At 42.0% G+C, this 21872-nt stretch overlaps 1 protein-coding gene across 5 annotated transcripts in view; it reads right to left on the bottom strand.

Annotated features, from left to right (window-relative positions):
- LOC144690934 (cytohesin-3) overlaps nucleotides 1-21872 on the bottom strand; it is a 68046-nt gene that overhangs the window by 3767 nt on the left and 42407 nt on the right. For all 5 annotated transcript variants that reach the window (XM_078558849.1, XM_078558847.1, XM_078558852.1 and 2 more), the window contains exons 4-10: nucleotides 19765-19831; nucleotides 14830-14948; nucleotides 13112-13192; nucleotides 11667-11779; nucleotides 6344-6492; nucleotides 5168-5279; nucleotides 301-377 (exon numbers count right to left, since the gene is read on the bottom strand). In XM_078558849.1, coding sequence (XP_078414975.1) covers nucleotides 301-377; nucleotides 5168-5279; nucleotides 6344-6492; nucleotides 11667-11779; nucleotides 13112-13192; nucleotides 14830-14948; nucleotides 19765-19831 — 718 coding nt within the window. The remainder of the gene's footprint in view (nucleotides 1-300; nucleotides 378-5167; nucleotides 5280-6343; nucleotides 6493-11666; nucleotides 11780-13111; nucleotides 13193-14829; nucleotides 14949-19764; nucleotides 19832-21872) is intronic.

The raw sequence follows: 21872 nt of genomic DNA, 5'->3' as shown, positions 1-21872 counted from the left end.
TAAAAATCCAGATCACGTTCATGAAGGAAAACTAATTGAAAGGTGAATCTGCCAATGCATTCTCTGCAAATGAAGCAGTGCCTCTGATAATCCTTCAGTCTAAATGTCACGGTGCCAGTTTGAGCCTATAGCTTATTACTGAAAAGTAAATCAATGTATTATACCTAGATGATGCAAATTTATACCAAATTTCCTGCACTCAAATATTTCCATCAACCTTAAGGCAGAAATACTGCAAAGAAAGTGGTTTGCTGATACAGAAAGACAATATTTAATGTTCCACAAACTCAGACAACTTACTGTTGTATATTCAAAATAATAGAGGCAATTGTCCGTGAGAATGAACCATCGCCGTTTCCATGTTTTTACTCTTCCTCCTAAAGTAAAAAAGTTTTGAAAAGAGGGGGAAAAAAAGGCTTTAGAAACCTTTTAGCTTTAAAACACATGTCCTTTTAACAAATTTTTAAAATATATTTAAAAAACACATGACTAATGCAAAACACCCACACTTTTTTCCTACCACTCAATGACATTTAATTATTAAGCTAGTCCAAGTATTCTTGCTATAAAGTTCCATTTGCTTTAAGTCCACAAGTGATCCTGTGGCATTTTACATACTTTTCCTCTTCACTTCTCACACAAGTGAGACATAAATGTTACTTTTATAAAAGCACGGTACACTGGCAAGAAGGGGCCACATTTCCCCAGAAGCCCAATTTCTTATTCACATGCAGCACTTTCAGTGCTGTAAAGAATATTTCTAACAGCTGAAACTAATTCAATCTCCAGGATGTTTTGGCACATCCAACTACGAATAGATCTTCACTCAACCCTTTTAAAAATTCTTTTCTGTGCAGCAACAGAGAGGGGAGGGGAGGGGGTGTCAAATCAGTCGTTTTCCATTTTGCAGCTAGCTTCCTTTACCAACATCTGTAGCCATTTTGTAACAGGGCAAATGGTTCCGATCAGAGTCTCGGTGCGTTAAAGAAATAAAAACAAACTTGTGAACAATGAGCTGCAGCACTGAGAAAAACATTACCACATTAACCCAGCACATGTGTACCATCCAGTAGGGTCAGTCAATATCAATCTGGGAGTCCTAACCATGCCTTATATTGATACCCATGTATTCTTTGCCCTGGGACAGTGTGTATTTGCAACTCAACCTGTGCCCCAGCTGAGTTTCATAGCTTAGAGTTGAGGTCAACAAGCCCTGGACTGGCTCCATTAAAGAACACTGCAATTTACAAACTCAGCATCAGAATCTGGAGCACAGAAAGAAGCCATTCAGCCTATTGTTACTGCGCCAGCTCGCAAAGAACTATCCAGTTAATGCAACTACCCTGTACTTGCCCTGTAGTCCTGAAATTTTTCTTTTCAAATACTTAATCAATTTCCTTTGGAAAGTTATTATTGAATCTGCTGCCAACACCCTTTCAGGCAGCACATTCCAGGTGATAACTTGCAGCATTAAAAAACCCATCTATTTTTTGCCCATTATTATAAATCTATGTCTGCTAGTTACTGACCCTTCTTCCAACTGAAAGTTTCTCCTTATTCACTAACAAAACTATTCATGATTTTGAATACCCCTATTAAATCTCTTAACATTCTCTTCTCCAAGGAGAACAATCACAGCTTCTCTAGTCTCTCCAGTTCCAAATCCCTGATACAATTCCAGTAAATCTCCTCTGCACCCTCACCAAAACCTTGACATGCTTTCTAAAGTGTGGTGCCCATAACCAGACAAAATGCTCTAACCAGTTATTTATAACAATTTAGCATAACTTTATTGATTTTGTACTTTATGCCTGTTTTTAAAGCCAAGGATCCCATATGTTTTTGTAAGATAGGAGGTGCTCCTGCAACACATTATTCAAACAAATTTTAAGTTCTCAACAAGACTCCAGCCTAAGAGACAAAAAGCAGAGTTGCTGGGAGGTGGCACTGAAATTTAGGAAAGCTGTTTGTAATTTGTGAATAATGAAATGGCAAACACTTTACAGATATACAAAGTTACAGTGGACTGTGAGCAGAACCCAGTACCAATGTGTAACCCTTTAATTTTCCCCATTTCCAGAATGACAGGCAAATTAGATCAATTTGTTAGATTCAATTGCCCTACTTAACAGTTTTAGGTAGGAAGAAAGGCAGTTCCCTAAAGGTACCCCAGCATTGTTTAGAATATTCATCAGCGCAAGCAAGATCTGTGAGGGAGCATCCTTCAATAAAAAAGTTAACAGGGCAAGGCTTGAATTAGCTCCAGTCATATAGAAAACAGCCAGTTAAAATGTTAAATGTTTAATTCAGAACATCACCAGCCTGTGGCTACAAGTTAATTTTGCCTGTCAACAGCATATAAGCTGAAAGGACTATCCAAGTGCAAATAATAGAGTAAAGTGCCTGTTGCGAGTTGCTACAATCCCATGTATACAAGAGAGGGAAATGCTATTAAAGTGCATGCAAGCCTTTTCAATCAGGGCTTTTCAATACCACATTTGGTATGAATCAGATACAAATTCATGTCATCTAGTATTTCACAGTGTTGGTTCTGGCATTGTGTTTGAGAAGTCAACACAAGAGCACAGTAAAAAGGCAACTGGAATACACACAAGTATTTCATTAATTTGGTCTGGTGGCTACAGAGAAGAAAACGTACCAGGATCCCAAAAGTCAAAGATTGTGTGTTTCACTAACGAATATGCCAACAGTCCTTGCAAGATACTGTAGGTGTGTAGCAGAAAGAAGGGGATCTCGTGGTGAAATTGAAACTACACGGTGAAGCGTTATCGCAGGAGGCACTTCACAACAATGTTTTCTTTTAAAAAGAAAGAGAAAATACAAAAATGGAGGGAAAACAAAGTTAAGTAATGCAACTGAGTCAAGAGGATCAGGAACCTCCTCTGGTACGTACCTCCTAATGCAGAATAAGCAGATACAGCCAGTCATAGAACAGAAAGGTGACAGGTCATAGGCCATAAGGAAAACAAGAAGGCACATTTAAGCCAATTTTATAAAAAAAAAGCTATAGCCAAACAACACACAAAACCAATAGGAAAATCACAAATAATGCAAGAAAAAGAGAAACATGTACAAATCATAACTCTGAGGATGCCACCTGCTTCATTGTGGAAAGTTGAAGCAGTTCAACAAATGTAACAACCATGCAACTCGCTTCAGTATTGTGACAAAATAAAAGCACTAAGTAAAATGGTTTAGTTTTATAAACAATGTTTCTGGCTGCACTATTCAATATGCTGGTTGAATAATATTAGAAACTGTAAATCAGCATCATTGCTCATCAGTATGTGGGGTTTATACAAAGCATGTAGAAAAAAACCAGTGTTAAAATACAACACAATAGCTCCTTTTATTAAACAGAAAATATGAACTACAGTAGATTTTCAGACAAAATTAAGGTTGCAGTAATTGTTTCTCCTGCATAATGCTGATTAAGCCAATCTTCTGTGGCAAGTGATGGGCTATGCCCCAAGTGACTTTCTTTTTTTGCAGCATTATGTTGTTGGGTGCTGCCAACACATGTACTTATGGCTGAACTGTAATACAAGCCCATTGCACAAACAGGCAGCCACTCCAAGCATCACCTTTTCTTTTTAAAACATATGGCTACACTGTGTCGGATAACAAAAGAGACATTAGGGGCAAAACCTGACAGACCTCGCTAGTAGCAGTCAGTGGACAACATGCCAAAACTACTTCAGCAGCACATCCCGAGCCCATGACCACTACCACCTAGAAGGACAAGGGCAGCAGTTGCATGGGAACTCTTGCAAGTTTCCTCCCCAAGCCACACTCTATCCCAATTTGGAATTTTATCACTGTCCCTGCACTGGTCGCTAGATCAAAAACCTGGAACTCCCTCCCCAACACCTGGACTACAGCAGTTCAAGGTGGCAGCTCACCGCCACCACTTTCTCAAGGGCAATTAGAGATGGCAACAAGTGCTAGATTTGCCAGCGATGCCCATATCCCATTAATGAAAAAAAAGATTGGGGGACAGTGTAAAACAGGCAGACGATTCACTACCGTTCCTTTCATGCTATGGCAAATTCACCAATTCATTCCCATTCGGATGTCAAGACTGTTGCAATGGTACAACATCCATCAGAGTGCTGTTAGATAGGGACTTCCAAGATTTTGATCCATGTGTGATGAAGGCAGAGTGATACATTTCCAACAGAATGAAAGCAAGAAAATAAGACAATGAAATCCCTTCAGTTTGAAATGTTCTCTCACCATTTCCCATTCAAGGTTAACCTAATCCCAGTATTCTACCAGCACTGCTGCATCAGAGGATCACAGCTTGTCTTATGACTTTAACCTCTTTCCCTTTCATTCCACGCAGAAGCACAGAGACCACGAGAGCGCCTTATCCCAACAGCACAGCTAACCAAGACTTGCCAGGTGGGATTTTTCAGGAGTGAACCTGAATGCCATGGCAGGAGGTTTTCTATTTAACCACAAGCCAGGTCACGACACTCTGCCCGCTGAAACCAACGGATGGAAAATTGAGAGGCAAGCATACAATTGGAGATCCCTTCCCCATTATTAAAAGATGCACTTTATTACATTCCAATACAAGAGGAAAAGAAAGACTTGTGTCTTCACAGTGCCTTTCAGAACCTCAGGGTGTCCCAAAGAACTTAATAGTCAATTAAGTACTTTTCGAAGCATATTCTCTGTTGTAATGTAGGAAATGCATTGCTGTGTAGCCAATTTGTGCACAGCAAGCTCCAACAAATAGCAAGATTGACCAGATCATCTGTTTTACTGATGTTGGTTGAGAGATGGACATTGGCCCAGGACACTGGGAAGAACCTCCCTGCTCCTTTTCAAAAGTGCTATGGCATCTTTTAAGTTTACCCGAGGAGGGGAATGTGGCCTCCATTTAATGTCACATCCAAAGAATGACACCTCCAAAAGTGCAGTATTCCCTCAGTACTGCACTGGAGTGTCTGCCTAGATTATGTGCTCAAGTCACTGGAGTGGAACTTCAAACCACAACCTCCTGACTCAAGAGGTGAGAGGGGCCATGACTTACAAATGTACCTAATCTGATAGACACCCAGTCAGATATGAAACAAGACTTAGGTAATAAACCTCAAGTTTTCTGCAACATTATTAGAATATGATTAGCCAAACTGACCTAATTTTAATAGCCAGCCTTCTCGATCAGGGTTAAAAAACGTGTGGGTCAAATCATTCCCATCATCTTCTGGGATTTTGAAAGGTTCATTCTTAATACTATCATACAAGTTCTGCAGAGAGGCGGGAAAGAGAGAGTTAACATGAATCCAGTGCACAATACACCAGTTAGAGAATTACAAAATATTTATATCACAGAAACAGGCCATTCAGCTCAACTGGTCTATGTCAGTTGAGTGTTTATGTTCCACGCACCTTCTTCCAGCTCTCTTCGTTTCACCCTATCAGCACAACCTTCTATTCTGATCTCCCCCATGTATTTATCTACCTTTCCCTTAAAAGTATCCATGCTTTTTTCCTCAACCACTCCTTGTGGTAGCAAGTTCCACATTCTAACCACCCTCTGGATAAAAAAGTTCCTCCTGAATTCCAAATTGGATTTATTTGTGAATATCTTATATTTATGGTCCCTAGATCTGGTCTGCCCCATAACTGGAAACATCTCTGTCTGCTTTATTAAACTCTTTCATAATTTTAAAGACCTTTGTCGGGTCACTCCTGAGTTTTTTTTAAAAAGAGTAAAGAAACCCAGCCTGTTCAATCAATATAACCTCTCAGTTTTGGAATCCTTATAAACCTTCTCTGCACCTTTTGTTGCCTCGTTCACTGGCAAAATCATTTCAATTGGAGCTCACTTTTTCACATGCACAACATTACTTTTGCAGTACAGTCAAATACAGGAACAAAACTGTCCTACAAGCAATGAGAGCTAAAATGACAGGTAATTTGTGCTTTTCCCCTGAGGGAAAAATATTAATCAAGACACCAAGAGAACTCCTTGCTCTTCCTTCAAGTGGCATGACAGCATTTCCTTTTTACGTCCACCCAAGAAGGCAGCTGTGGTCTCAGTTTAACATCTCATCCGAGAGACGGCATCTCCGATGATTGCAATATACTGATGGAGGGTCAGCCTAGATTATGTTCTCAACTCTTGCAGTGTAGCTTGAACCCACTACCTTCTGACTCAAGAGGATGTGCATGATCAAGTGACCTAGGCTGACAGAGCGGAAATGTAACTTACTAATTCACTAAAACCACGTATCCAGTGTCACACCCCATCTGCATCTTGGGGGAAGCGAACAGGGATGGTGGGAAAGAGTTTTGGTTAAGCACTCACCCTAAGCAGTTCTTCAGGGAGATCTCCTCCTTCATTGATGCCCCGATTCATGGATATAAATCTTTCCACGGCGGGTTTGTCCCTCACATTGGGGTTGTGCAAACTCGTGTTCAGCATAATTATGGCAAACGATAGCACATAGCAAGTGTCTGTCGAGGAGAAAGACAAATCAGTTAAGTATACTCCCCACAATTTCCTTTGCCCCAATGTTGGCTGTGCCTTCAGTTGCCAAGGCCTTAAGCCTTTTTACCTCTCAAAAACCTTCCACTTTGACCAAACATTTGGACACCTGCCCCGATATCTCCTGTGAAGTGCTGTGGAATATTTTAATATGTTACATGCAAATTATTGTTTTGCATTTAAAGTTTGCCATGCTCCAATTACTGAAGGGTAATGTTTCTGGTTATAAATTGATCTTTCATGTTTTCTGAACTTTGGCATGTACATGAAAGCTAAGCAACCATTCTTTTCAGACTGCAGAAGGACATATTAAAATTAGGTCCTGGGAAAAGATCCACGATGATTTGCTGTAACCCATTAAAGAGTGGCACCTCCCTTTCACTGAAGTGAAGAATGAAGTTGCTAGGGTTGTGAAATGCAAACAAATGCTTGACCCAAAACCCTTTAAAGCTAATGAAAAAAGTTCAGTTACTGTTGTAATGTAGGAAATGGATTAGCCAATTTGTACACAAGATTCCACAAACAGCAATGCAATCTAGATTGGACAATCTGTTTATTAGTGGTATTAGAGGGACAAATATTAACCCCACGATGTGGTGGAGAACTCCAATCTTCCTTGAAACAGTGCTAGAGATCTTCTACACCCACTTAAGAATGTAGACGTGGCCTCGATTTAATGCGTCAGCTGACCAGCAATGCAGTATTGAGGGAGTCCTATGCTGGAGTGTTAGCCTAGAGTCATGTGTTCAAGTCTCTAGAATGGGACTTGAACCCACAACCTTCTGATCCGGAGGAGAGCAGGCTACCCAATGAGCCACAGTTGACAGTCATGGTGCAAACTTAAGGCAAAAAGAAACAAAGACTTGGAAAGACGTGAGGATCTTTGACAGAGTGCAGAGGAGATTTACCAGAAATTGTTCCAGGGTTGAGGGATTTTAGCTATGAGGTTAGATGGAAGAAGCTGGGGTTGTCCTCATTGGAACAAATGAAATTGAGGGGAGATCTGATGGAGACGTACAGGCTGATTACATGTTTATGCAAGATAGACAAAGAAAAACTGTTCCCTTTAGCTGGTCATTCCAGGACATAAACCTAAGGTTTTGGATAAGAGTTACAGGGAGAGGTGAGGAAGGCTATTTTGTTTTTTGAAAAAAACACAGCGAGTGGTAGTGACCTGGAAGTCTCTGCCTTCAAGGGTGGTGGAAGTTGGATGGGCACCTGAGGGAAATAAACTTGCAGGGCTACAGGGATAGAGTGGGGGAAATGGGTCTGACTGGACTGCTGTACTAAGAGTCAGCATGGACTCCATGGGTTGAATGACCTCTTTCTGTATCGTAATGATTTTATCATCAGAACCATTCTGAACATAAGCTGCTGGTTTGATGCCCTGTTGGAAAATCTGACACAGTGGGAGAGTTTGGAAAGCGTTTGCACTCAGAAGCAACCCTTCCTCAAAAACATTTTCTTGCTATTCTTTGGAGAATCAGATCTAGGAAGGGGAAGAGGCAGAGATTTTTTTTAAAAGGCTTCCATACAGAAATATAACAAATCAGTTCAAAACTAAACCAAAATATTTTACTTCTTGTTCCTCCCAGGTAGGTTTTAATGAATGCTTCTAAATTGAAGAATTTTAGGGTCAGCGGTGTTAAGTAGGGGGTAGACAAGTGCGTACTGTTTTACTGTGCTGCTAGGCTCCCTCACTGCAGAGTTCCACTGGTGGTGGTTGACCCCCACAACCATAGGTCAGCAGAAACCAGATTGTAATCAGGAGCCAGGAACCTGGATCAGATCACTTACACCCTCAGCCACATGGAGCTAGATATCTTCACTGCAAACATTATGTTACAAGGAGAATTTACACAATCTGTTGTATTTCCTGTAATTCAGAAGGTTAAAGAATGATTTGATGGAAGTTTTCAAGATATCACGAGGAACAGATAGGGTAGGTAGAAGCTATCTCCGCTGGTTGGAGAGTCTGGGACTAGGGGGCATAGTCTAAAGGTAAAGCCAGACCTTTCAGGAGGGAAATTAGGAAACACTTCTACATACAAATGGTGTTAGAAGTTTGGAACACTCTTCCATAGCACTGAATGCTAGATCAATCGGAGATTGATAGATTGTTATCCATGATATGGGGAATAGGCAGATATATGGAGTTAGGTCACATCTCAGCCATGGTTTCGCTGAATGGCAGAACAGACAAGAGACTAAGTGGCCTCCTCTTGTTCCTGTATTCCTATATGGGAGCTCTCAGACCACCTGTTGCACATCTACCACTGCCCCCGGTGCACGATCAGCTAGCGCCACAAGAGAAGGAAGTGAAACGGGGTAATTCCTGAGTCATCAAGATGGCTGCACTGTCTTTAAAGGTTCAAGTCATGATGATTACATCTGAGCATTATTCTTTTCAGTAAGGTGCTAATGCGATTTAGGATGACAGTTTGATTTGGTCTCATTAGATGAATTTTTTTTTTTAAAATGACTTATTGTAGCAATAATTCAAATGAGATTCTTCTAGAGATCAGCAGGTAGCAACCTGCATTTACATAGCACCTTTAATGTCATCAAATGTCCCCAGATCACAGGAACAGAAAATTGACACTGTTACGAATGCAAGACTTTACAAGATGGTTATGTTTTAAATTGTCTCTTAATTTAAAGTTAAAAAAGAATGTTCTAGAATGGAGGATAGTAATCATTCCAAACTCTGCCCAGAGACATGCCCATGTGATATGGTTGTCATGGGGACAGAGGCCCAGGTTGGAAGCCAACTGCTAGTTTTCATGCTTTGAGGCAAAAGAGGACAGCTGGTTTTTTTGGACGCAGACTCTTAGACTCAAACCTGGAGGAGGAGGAAAACAGCTGTTGCTGTGTCAAGCAGAGGGAAGACTCTTTGTGTTAACCAAGCAGAATGCTGGTGAATGTGGATTCACTGTTTGAAGAGACAAGACTTGTAGAGATTTAAAAACCAAGGAGTCACCAGAGGGTGCCCTGTTGCTGGAAGTCAGTTTGATGATGCTCACGAGATTGAGTGAGGGAACTTTCAAAGGGGACACTTGAAGTCACATCCTGGTGTGGCAGGGAGAAGAGTCCTGTGGAATAACCAGGAGGAGTTTGGGATTTTATCTACAAGGCTGCATATCTGATGCGAGTGTGGTGTAACATATAAATATAGCTTGGAGTTTTTGGTTGTGTGAATGTTAATTAGTTAATGGGGAAGTACCTTTTCCGTAGTTTTGTGTATTAGTTGCTTAAGTAATGTTTAGTCAATGTTGATTGTAGTTTGTTTGTTACAATAAAAGTCTTAAAACTTGAAATCTTGTGCAATTCTTTCCATCGGACGCTTGGAAATTCATCTCTCTTTAAAAAGTTATTGGTTTCTATGGGGTTCGTAACAACACCAAAGGAGATATTAGGACAGGTAACCAATGTAGTTTGTAAGCAGCTTCTTAAAAAGGAGCAGAGAGGGGGAAGAGGCAGGAAGGGTTAGGGAGGGAATTTCAGCATTTATAGCCTAGACACTTCCATTGGATTGCGGTGCAAAAATAAAGACTTGAATTTATATAGCACCTTTTGCGACCACCAGTGTCTCAGTGTCTTACAGCCAATGAAGTGTTTTGAAGTGTTCTGCCAGCTTTGTAATGTAGGAAAGATGGCAGCCGCTTTATGTACAGCAAGCTCCCACAAACAGCAATCACCCAGACCAGGGAACTATTCCTTGTGTTTGCCTAATAAGTTGGCATGCACGATGGACACAAATAGCCCATCAAATGAAAGATCCCTTCAATAAAGCCCACAAGACAGGCTACCAGAATAAACAAGACACAGATCAACTCGGGGAGAGGTGAAGGTAAAACCGATGAAAAGAAGGAGCACCAGGGCTCTCAACAGATTGGAAAAGATCGATCTAGGGTGTGGACGTGGGTAGCAGAGCTTCAGCTGAGCTCATGGTTATGGCAGGTGAGAGGCCTGCTACAGGAGTAATAGAACCATAGAAAAGTTACAGCACAGAAGGAGGCCATTCGGCCCATCTTGTCCATGCCAGCCCAAGGACACCCAGACACCCTTTCTAATCCCACCTTCCTGCACCCGTGAGAGCCCCTTGGGTGTAGCTGAGTCTAGATGGTTTTGAAAGTAATACCCATGAGCCCTTTGTTATCTGTCTGTCAACCAACTTTCCATCCATGTTGTTACAGTCAAATCAACACCTAATTAGGAGGCATGGAACTGAACAATATTTTTACGTCCTAGCTTCTAGGGTTGAACATACTTCAAGCATTATTCAAGTATCCAGAAAATATCCTGGGGTTCCTGTAAACATCCTTTTCCTACACTGGTAAAATCCAACTTGGAGCAAGATTATTCTTAGCATTCCAGTTCCTCCCACCACCCCCCAACAATATTTAGATTGGTTCAAATAACAATTTGATGCATTAATACTGGCTGGCATTAATCCTCGCAGTTGGTGAGAATCTTAGCTGTTCCTTATCTTGCCTCCCAATCCAGCTCGAGAATAGAATCCTTCAGAGATTTTTCCAGAAGAGAACAAGCTTTTGACAATTACAGACTTCCAATCGAGCTGCCGGAATGAGCAGAGGTGTACCTGCCCACACAGCTCATCATTGCTGAATGGTCATCCACTCCCTCTTCTTCTCAGCGTCTAGACTGCTGAGGCAGTATTGCCATAAAGATCCTTTCTCCAAGGAAGTTCGGACACAATGCAACCTGCAGCCTTACAAAGGAAATTAGCTTGCCAAACACAAGCTCAGATCTTCCATTATTAATCAGGCGCGTCACGTGGGTAAAAAATTCAATAGTACATTGTTGAAGCGCCTACTAGCTGAACAAGATTTAATCATAGGGATTAGGAGGAAGCCATTCAGTCCCTTGAGCCTGTTCCGTCTTTCAACAAAATAAAGGCTGATCTGTATCGTAACTCCATTTACCAGTTTTGGTTCCATAGCCCTTCAACACCCTTCCCTAACAAAAATCTATCTATCTATCTGTCTGTCTATCTGTGGGTTTCCCCTACTTCACAGGAGGAAGTGCAGCAAAATAAAGACAAGACCTAGAGGGGGTGTAAAGAAAAAATGAAGCCAAGAAATGAATGCATCATATTATTTATAGATAAAATCCAACCAACCTGTTGACTGGAAGACTCCAGGATTGCACTGACAGTATCGTGAGGCAAATGCTTCCATCATTCGATCTATTTTCTGTGCCTCGCCTGGCAACCTGAAACTCCATAGAAACTGCCTGCCGCATAAAAACAAAATGGAAAGCTGTGAGAGCCTTGTTCCATCAGCAACCATTTAAGATCATAGTGAAGAGGTGCTGAGAGCTTATTGATTGCAATGAGCTCTATAAATCATTCCATCACTCAGTACTTGAACAGCTTGAAGCTACCATTAACTATAACGTTATCTCACATCTTTTCAAGTATTCATGGTTTAAAAAAACATAATGACATAAAATGTATAAATCTATCCCTCCTACACACACACACCCCATGGTGTTCTGTGTAATATAATTTGTGTACTTATTGGTGCTTCAGGACAAAAACATGAAACACATCATCCAAATTCCCAACATTTTGCTGATGTGATATAAAAATGATTGCCTGAGTATGGGTTCCATTGCAGTTCCGCACTCGGTATGTAGCTTGTTTTAATTCATAAAAAACAATACAAAGACAGGCCCAAACAGTCCATGTTGGGGTTCATTCTGCACGAGCAGTAGTCCTAATCGCATAAAAGAATTTGCATTTATATGGTGGTTTTCACAACCTCAGGATGTCCCAAAACTCTTTACAGCCCATGAAGTACTTTTTGAAGTGTAGTAATTGTAATGATTTAGGAAACACAGCAGCCAACTTGTGCACACCAAGCTCCCACAAACTGCGATCATATAATGACCAGATCATCTGAGTCAAGCTGATTGAATGTAAATGTGGCAAGTCACCATGGAGAGCTCCCCTGCTCTTCTTTAACTATTGTCCTGGGATCTTATCTGAATGTCCACCCGAGAGGGCAGACAGAGCCTCAGTTTAACGTCTCATCCAAGTGTCAGTCTGAATTATGTGTTCAAGTCTCTGGAGTGGAGCTTCTGCCCCCAAGTCAGAAGCTTGTGGGTTTGAGTACTACCCACTAAGCCAAGTTCACACCAGATGTCCATTCTGTTCCCATACTTTCCCATCCACCTTGGTAAATAGGTTCAGGACAGGCCAGAGCTCCTGTGCAACCAACCTCCACTGCTGGGGCCTCAGTGCAAACCCCTTAGGCACTTGTGGAGTGACACAAATAATGCTGCGCATTAGAAAGGAGTGTCCCCTCTGCAAATCAAGTGGCAGGCTAATCCCCTTAGCCTTCTCATTTCGAGTTTATCACTTGACTTCAAAGATTTGCATTCGCTAAAGAAAATAAATCCCCCTTTCAAGTACTCATCAACATAGAAAAAAAATTACACAGGAAGCTGTAAAATAAAAGGGCACTGTATCTGAGAGAGTATGCAAACCCAACAAGAATGCTCATGCACCCGATTTTAAATAATTCTGAACTTCTAGTCAGCACTTTTGAGGAAAAAACAAACCTCAGAGCCTGTACTAAATGAAGGTCAGCAAACTCATGAAGCTCAACAAATGCTTGAAGAACCTTGAGGTTAAATTCATCTCTGCAACGAGAAAAAATATACAATGTATTTAATATTCTTGCAATAAATTCTAACAAATTTAGCCAATTATGCCTGTGCTGGCTCTTTGAACTTTCCAACTAGTAGGCCCAATCCTTCCTTCCTCTTTCCCCATAGGCATGAAAAATTTCGCTTTTTAAGTGTTTATCCATTTCCCTTTAGAAAGTTGAGGGTGAATCTGCTTCCAGCACATTCCAAATCATAACTAGATGTGCCAAAAAATAAAAAAAATTCTTATCTCTCCATCAGTTCTTACCCTCTGGCTACTGACCCTCTCACCAGTGGATGCAGCTTCTCCCTATCTCATGAAAACCACTCAAAATGATAACACCTCTAAAATTCTCTTTTAAAAAACGTTTGAAACTAACAGAATAATATTGCTTCCCCATTAAATATTCCTTTTTCTATTTGTTCATAGGACGTGGGCTTTGCTGCTAGGCCAGCATTTATTGTCCATCCCTAACTGCCCTCGAGGCGTTGGGGTGGTGAGCCACCTTCTTGAACTGTTGCAGTCCATGTGGCGTAGGTACACCCACAGTGCAGTTAGGATCTTGAGCCCTATTGACATAAATGTCTGCAATAGCCATAGGGTGCATTATATAAGTTTTTATAAAACTGAAAATGTGTCATGAAGCTTGCTTTCTGCAATGGAGCCTACAAGAAAGTTGATCTTAAAAAGCAACTTTTCCTCTGTATTTGACTGTTTTCAGATTTTATTGATTAACCTGATAAGGTAGGTCTGAATCAGTAGATTGTTATATAATGCAATGGAGGATGAAAGAGCGAGTCTCTTCCATAGGAATTCAAATTGATTGAAACAGGAAATAACTGCAGATTGCCTTACATTCCCCCAAGTCTCCTAACCCAGCAGACACCTGATTTGTATAATCATACAATGGTTACAGCATCAAAGAAGGCCATTGGTCAGTTATGTCCATGCTGGCTCTCTGTAAAAGCAACTCACCTCATCTCACTCATCCACCTTTTCCCCGTAGCCCTGCAAATGTTCTCTCTTCAGATTATTATCCAATTCACGTACGAAAGCCTCGATTGCATCTGCCTCCACCTTATCAGGCAGTTCCACATCCTGACACTTAAGAACTTTGCCCGGCAATGGAGCACTGTCCGCACAGCTATCACCACTGGTTCACTAATATCCTTTATGGAAGGAAGCCTATACCAACAGTAGCGCCATCCCTTGAGCTCAACCATTTTGGCAGAGGAGGAGGACCACTGCCAACCTGATCTGTGAGGCCAGTACCACCCAATATGGCGCATATCCCCATGGAGCCATCGCAGCCTATGTCATGCAGTTTCTTAAATCTGAGGTCTGCTTACATAGATCGAAATGTGAAGGAATTCCAAAAATGCTCGAGTGTGCAAAACCAAAAATTACACTGACTGACTGACACACACACACACACACACGCACGCAAAAAATGGACACCACCACTAACACCAGCCCCCGCCCCTTCTATCATTGCTATGTATCTACTATGAAAAACACACTTCTCCAGTTCTGTGCAGTGCATGTAGCTAGTCCATAATATCAGTTAATACAATTAGCTAATTCTCTGCATAAATTCCTATTGCGGTCTGTTAAATGAGCAAATACTTACCTTTCACCCAAATAGTCACCAATGACCGTTTTATTTAACCCTTCTCCCTTGTATAGAAACTGGGCAATGTCTTCAGGAGTGTTCTGGAGCAGATCATTTTCGATTAGAAACTGGATCCCCTGCAATCAGACAAACAAGACTCAGAACAATCCTGATGTGCTTGGGTAGCTTCTGACTAAGATGCTGAGGCCTCCTCACTTTCCCCTCCCCACCCTACCCTCCTCACCTTTTCTGAAGGTGTTGGGACACAGCTGCACTGGTACCTCATCCAAGTGACCATTCATCCATGGAGGAGCTTGGACAGCAAGTACAGGCAAGCTGTTTGACCATGCAAGTGGCACAGCTTAGCCTTCTTCTCACCCAACATCTACACAAACAGGAAATACCCGGCAGGGATCAACAAATTGCAATCAGGAGCAGAAATCTTGGGAAGGTTGAGGGGGAAGGAGAAATGAGAGTTAACCTTCTCCCTAACCTGGAAGTTTGGAGGACAACTGAAACTTCCAAGATTGTCTTGACAGTTACCAGATTAGGAGAAATTGAGGCTAGGATAACCTGCCAGGATGGCGTGCCCTGATAAATGTTATTCAGGGCTAAATGGTGCTGAACAGAACTTAGTCTGTGAAAACAATATTACAAATTGAATGGTTTTGGTGTCACAGTTTGTAATAGAAGTTTCTAGTAGGGAGGATCTACAAATCGGAATTCTGCAACATGAGTAATTTCAGATGAAGGCAGGACTGACTCAACCACAATGCTCTCAGTTGAATGGCATGCCAACCTTTGCTACTTACATACCTATGCACAGGTATGAAGAACACCGCTTGGTCAAGGGATACCAACGTTCATGGCACAAGCACCAAGCACAAGCGGCTGCTTTTGAAAGGTGTTGATGGGTTTGCCACTGCACTGAGGTTACCGATGACTCAGCAAACAACAGCTTAAAAAGTGCATTTAAATTCCACAATTCAAACTTCTTTAAAAATCTATTGCAGTAACAATCATGCAACCTGTTACAGTTGACAGACTAAGCCAGGCTTGTCAAATCTTTTGCTCGAGGTAGGGGTGGGGTGTCACATTTGCATTTTCTTCCCCCTCACTCAAGGGACCAATGAGCAAGTTTCCAAAAGGTAAGGTTTGTCACAACAATAAAAACTGAATTTCAAAAAAAGTTGAGGTATTAAAAGAAACAATTGCTGAGCAAAAGTAAAGCAATGTCATAGCAATAAATTGTTAAGTTAAAAAGAGAGTAAATTAAAAATGACCAATGTGAGAGCAGGTCAGAGAGTGTGTATGGTGTGTGTGGCCTGTGTCCCACTCCAAGTCTCAAGGTGCTCATTCACTCACCCTCACCCACTGAGTGAGTGGGTGTGTGTGAATGTGTTGGTGTGCAGTGGTGAGAGTGAGTGTGAAACCTGAGACTCCCTCCCTCCCACATGCCCGGACCCCACCCTGGGCTCCAGCCCCGCCACACCCTGGCTCCAACCCCTCGCCGCACCTTTGCTTCCCTCAGGCCTGGCAGCCCTCAGCACACTCACCGGCACCAGAGTTCACTGCTCCTCCAATCGGAGAATGTTTCTCTCCCTCTTACTATCAATCAGCAAGCAAGCATGGAGGAGCAGCACCTTGCAAAATCTTGAATTTCACTTCCCTGCATTTTGAACTTACCAGCCTGTTTTACCAGCTTTTGAACAGTGGTTTTGGGGGTGGGGCGGGTCACATAGGAGGGCTTCACTGGGTGCACTGCAGCCTGTGGGCCACCAGTTGGACAAGCCTGGCCTAAGCAGTGTACTGGGATTCTCTCGCATCAATGGAAAGTTTCAAGTTTTAGTGTGTTGTATTTGGAGGGGAATCTTTAAACTTTTTCCCTTAAAAACTGAATTAAATCGTTCGAAAATTTCAAAAATGAGATTGATAACTTGTTAGGCAAAGGTATTCAGGAAATTAAGTGGGTAGATGGAGTCAAGATCAGCCTTGATATAACTAACTGGCAGCACAGGCTCAATGGGCTGCATGGCCTCCTCCTGTTCCTATGCTATGAAAAGAATCAAATCTCAACTCAGTACTGTCTTCCGGAACCAAAATGCCAAACAAATTAAAATCTAGTCAAATTTCACACATCCCTCAATTCCACAATCGTGCAGGTTTCCTGTTCATCTATTGCAAAACATCTCGTCCAGAGCCATTCAGTGGCAAATGCATACCAAGACATCCCACCCTCTAATCGGATTAGGTGCATCATTAAAGCAGGAACAAAATTTTATTACAGGCACATAAACTTCACAGGTTTGTTAAAAGGCATTACATATAATATAGGGAGAAATTGTTCCCATCAGTGGAAAGATTGAGAACCAGAGGGCACAAATTTAAAGTAACTGGCAAAAAAAGCAATGGCAACACGAGGAAAAATTTTTCATGCAGCGAGTAGTTAGGGTCCAGAATGTATTGCCTGCGTGTGTGGTGGATGATGCAGGGTCAATTGAGGCTTTCAAAAAGGGAATTGGACAATTATCTGAAAAAGGAAAAACTTGCAAGGCTACAGGGAAAAAGCAGGAGAGCGGTACCAGGTGAATTGCCCCTTCAGAGGGCCAGCACAGACATCAGCCGAATCCTTCTGTGCTGTAATCATGCTAGGATTCTATTTATGATGTTGACCTACATTTGCTCCTAGTCCAGCATTACCTCGATTTTAAATTCTTGTTTTCAAGTCCCTCCAGGGCCCACACCTTCCTATTTCTGTAATCTCCAGTAGCCCCACAATCCTCAGAGGTATCTGCGCTCCTCTAATTTTGGCCTCTTGCACATCCCCAATTTTCATCACTATACATCGGCTGTCTTGCCTTCAGCCACACAGGCCCCAAGCTCTTGAATTACCTCCACAAGTCTCTCCACCTCTCTCCTCTCCTTTAAGAATCCCCTTAAAACCTACTTCTTTAACCCAACATTTAGTCCCCTGTCCTAATATCTCCTGACGTGGCTTGAAGTCAAATTGATATATTAAAAAAATTCTGGGAAGCACCTTGGGATATTTTACTATGTAATGGATATCACTAAACACAAGTTGTTGGTTATCATCTTCATTTTCACAAGTCAATATGTGGTAGCAAGATTTTACAGAAAGTGGTAGGAGGAAATAGAAAAATGATCATCAAACTGGTTACCAGGAAGAATAACTTAAGCTACAACACTAGACTCGTTTAAGAAGCAGCTAGGTGTTGCAATTGAAATATGGTAGGGTTGGTGCTCTGTAAGAACAATGTCAAACCCCTAGGCTAGGGGTCCCATGGCATCCTCAGCCTATCTTGTAATGCTCAATTGCCTCATCTACGTGCAGTAGAATCATGGTCCCTCTCAGGTTAGATGGCCTGCAGAGCCCAGGCCCATTCCACTCCTCTTTCCCAAAGCACTGAAATCACATCAGCAAGAAGCCAATGCTCCAAAACCTTGGACTTCAATCAAAGCATTCTTTCCACTTTAATTACCCTGGCAGGAGTGTATTCTCTATACTTAAAATTGCCTTGGCTTGCTAAATAACTATTCCTTTGCTAAGCTACACATCTGTAAAATATTCTGTTGAAATCTTAGATGCAGTTTGGTTACCAGATTAGGACATAGTGCACTCCTTCCAGTCCTGTGGAAGTTATTTATTCTCATCTGTTTTCCTTGCTTTCCTTGTTTTCCATCCTCAGCAGGCACCAGCAACTCTCAACACTGTCTGCTGCCATTCCTGCAGTATCTTTGCTTGACATTCCACAAAGACTCCTCTCTTTTCAGGCATTCCCAAGGTTCTTCCATCCCTCTTTAAAAAGGAACTCTGCAAATTCCCGAAATACATACATGCCACTAAATTCCAAATTGCCCTCCCCAAATTTCTCCATGCTATTAAAAATACCAGCCAAGGCTGATCTTTTGTGCTGTCTCCAACCCTGGGGCTCTTGAACCAAGGGCTTCCCTTGTTGTCACGAGTAGTGTTGGGAGCTGAAGTGAAAGCTAAAAACATAAGAACAGAGAATGCCATTTAGCCCCTTGAGCCTGTTGTATCATGCAATGAAACCATGACCTGTGCCTCAACTCCACCGCCTTGGCTCCATACCTCTTAATATCCTGGTCTAGCAAAATATCCACCAATCTCAGATTTAAAATTATTAAACTAGCATCTATTGCTTTCATGCGGGAGGGAGTTTCACATTTCTACCACCTTTTGTGTACAAAAACATTTCCTAACTTCTCTCCCGAATGACCTGGCTGATTTTACAGTTATGCGCCCACTCCTCCCGGATTCCAATTCCCTCCACCTGCCAACACGCCACCCCACCAACCCTCACCCACTCCGCCCACAGAAAAAAAAAAATTCCCTACTCACTATTAAAATCCCAAAAACCCTGACAAATTGACCCTTAAGCTAGGCTTGTATTCCCCCAGAATATAGAAAGTTATGTAACTGAAATGTTCGCGGTTTGAACCTCTGCCCTCAGACACTGGGAACCAAATAGCTCTGAACCCAAATTTCTGGATTCAGAGAACATTCATGAACCGCTTCAGGAAATATTTTGGACATCCAACAAGCTCACCCTATCCACACCCAACCCACTGCCCCCCACCTCCACACTACAGAATATAGCGCCTAGTAGCATCACTGTTTTCAGGTGGGAGAGAAAGACAGGAATTATTTAAATTTTAGAAGCAGAGCGATTAAAATCTAAATTAAATCCAATCCTGCGGCATAAGTATTGCACTTTTATTTCATTTATATTGCAACATGCTAATGTAGTAAAATATGTGGTGGGACATGGCCGAGGATACCTCAATTCGATACCAAATTGGAGCAGACAACAAAACATTGAATGGAAACAAAATAATATATCACAGAAATAAATCAGTTGATAAGCCAAACTAAAATATCCATTAAAATATCCAAGCTTAAAGATCCATTACCTTTTTGGGATCCATGTTAAACTTCTTTCTCCCCATAGCCATTTGTTTGTTCCTTTGAGTTGTTTTACTGCAAATGTCAAAAAAAAGGAAAATAGTGAGGAAAGCCTCTACCCATCCCTCTGAGTTCACATCATGGATTGACCATCAGTGCAACTGGGATTGTCCTCACCTCATTAATACATGGATGTGAATCCTGTCATTAAGAACATGAGAAATAGGAGGAGTAGGCCATTTGGCCCTTCAAGCACACTTCAATAAGATCTTACTGATCTTCTACCTCATGTCCACCTTCTTGCACTATGCTCATATCCCTTTATTAAGTTAGCATCCAAACAACTATTGATCTGTCTTGAATATAATGATTCAAATGGTTATGCTTGGGGCTGTCCACTGTTGCTCTCTCAGTATCGAGTCCACATCACTTGAAGGTTGTGAAGGCTGCCCTTATGACGATTCCCTCTATCAAAGAGATTCCTGCTCCCCTGCCCCAGAGGCTCACCTGCCCAAAGTCACTGATTTTTTTTTTTTCTGGAGATGCCCAGTTACTTAACCTCTGCCAGTGCTTTCAAGTCGCAAATCACACCTTCTACTGTCACAGTAACACCACCCGACCCTGACATCATTTAACAAAACACAATCAGCTTCATTCAAATAACATGGCCATAAAGCTCCAGAGATGATGGAGTTTAGGTACAAGGTTAGGTTGGAGAAGTTGAGCTTGATCTCCTTGAAGCAAAGGAGGCCGAGGAGAGATTTGATAGAGGCACGCAAGATTATGACAGGTTTACACAAGGTAGATGAAGAAAAGCTGTTCCCATTAGCTGAGGGCACAAGGTCTAGGGGACATCGATCTAAAGGTTTTGGGTAAGGGATGCAGGGCGATGTGAAAAAGGCAGCCTTTTTTTAAAAAAAATAAACGCGGTGAGTGGTAACGACCTTGAACTCGCTGCCCTCAAGAGCGGTGGAAACAAAGACGATGAATGATTTCAAAAGGAAACTGGATGGGCACCCAAGTGAAATAAATTTTTAAGGCCTTGGGGGGACAGCAGGAAAATGATACTAACTGGATTGCTATACAAAGAACCAACATGGACTTGATGAGCCAAACGACCTCCTTCGTTGCAGTCAGTCATTACGGCAAAGCACAAAACCTCCTTAGATTGGTAGAAAATTTGTACGAGTTTTTCTTTTAATCTGCTTTCTATTGGTAATTTGCTTCCCCCATTAACCTGGAGGTGTTGAGTCTTTGCTTGGGTCTAGATCCACCAGACAGAGTCACCCTCTTGTACCATTTTCATGTTAACACCATGAGTCACAGCCCCACCACACAGTCTGTCTCTAGTGAGGGCAGCAGAAACCCTGAGCTGTTCAGCCCCTCAATCTAGAGGCACCAATGCCATCTGAAGCAACCCTGCAGTTTTAGTCCTTGTGGGTGGGGAAGAAGGGTACTGAGGCTCTGGAGAAGGTGAAGAGGAAAGCCGACAGAGGGCCCAAGGGTCCCAAGTTGGGACAATAAGGCTCCATGAGTCAGGGCCATTTCCTTTAGAGAAACTCCGGCCTAGACTGAATAGGATTGAGGCTTTTTTTTTAAAAACAAGGAAGAGAGTGGGCTCAGACGAGTTAGGATGTCACTGGAGATGGAAAGGGATGTTAGGGCTAGGAGTCAAGCATATAAAAGGTTGATAGGCAAATAGGAAGAATTTTTCATCAGATTATTATCCAGAACAGATTATCACATGCTGTGAGCACGGAATCATTACTGTTCTTTACTAAATGGTAACGTCACACGTTCTTCAGTAAAGAGGCATTTCTTTACGTGGTAGTGAAAATGTGGAACTCTCCAGCACGTGGAGTGGTGGGGTAAAAGATGCATTTAAGGGGAAGCTAAATGAGTGTGTGAGCGAGAAAGGGATAGAAGGCCATGTTGATAGGTTTAGATGTAGCTAGTAGGGGTTGAGGGTATAAGGCCACAGGACCCTTACTCGACTACCCTTGGGAAATTTCTCCGACTGTCTAAGTTTCCCCGATTTGGAAGGAATGTTTATTCTGCCAGGAAACTGCTACTCCTACTCGTGGAATGAGTCATTGCTGTGTGTCTGGGTGTGGGT

The sequence above is a fragment of the Cetorhinus maximus genome, chromosome 15 (genome assembly GCF_964194155.1).
Source record: "Cetorhinus maximus chromosome 15, sCetMax3.hap1.1, whole genome shotgun sequence".
NCBI lineage: Eukaryota > Metazoa > Chordata > Chondrichthyes > Lamniformes > Cetorhinidae > Cetorhinus > Cetorhinus maximus.
Note: the sequence above shows the minus strand (reverse complement) of the source record. Positions and strands in the feature narration are given on the sequence as shown.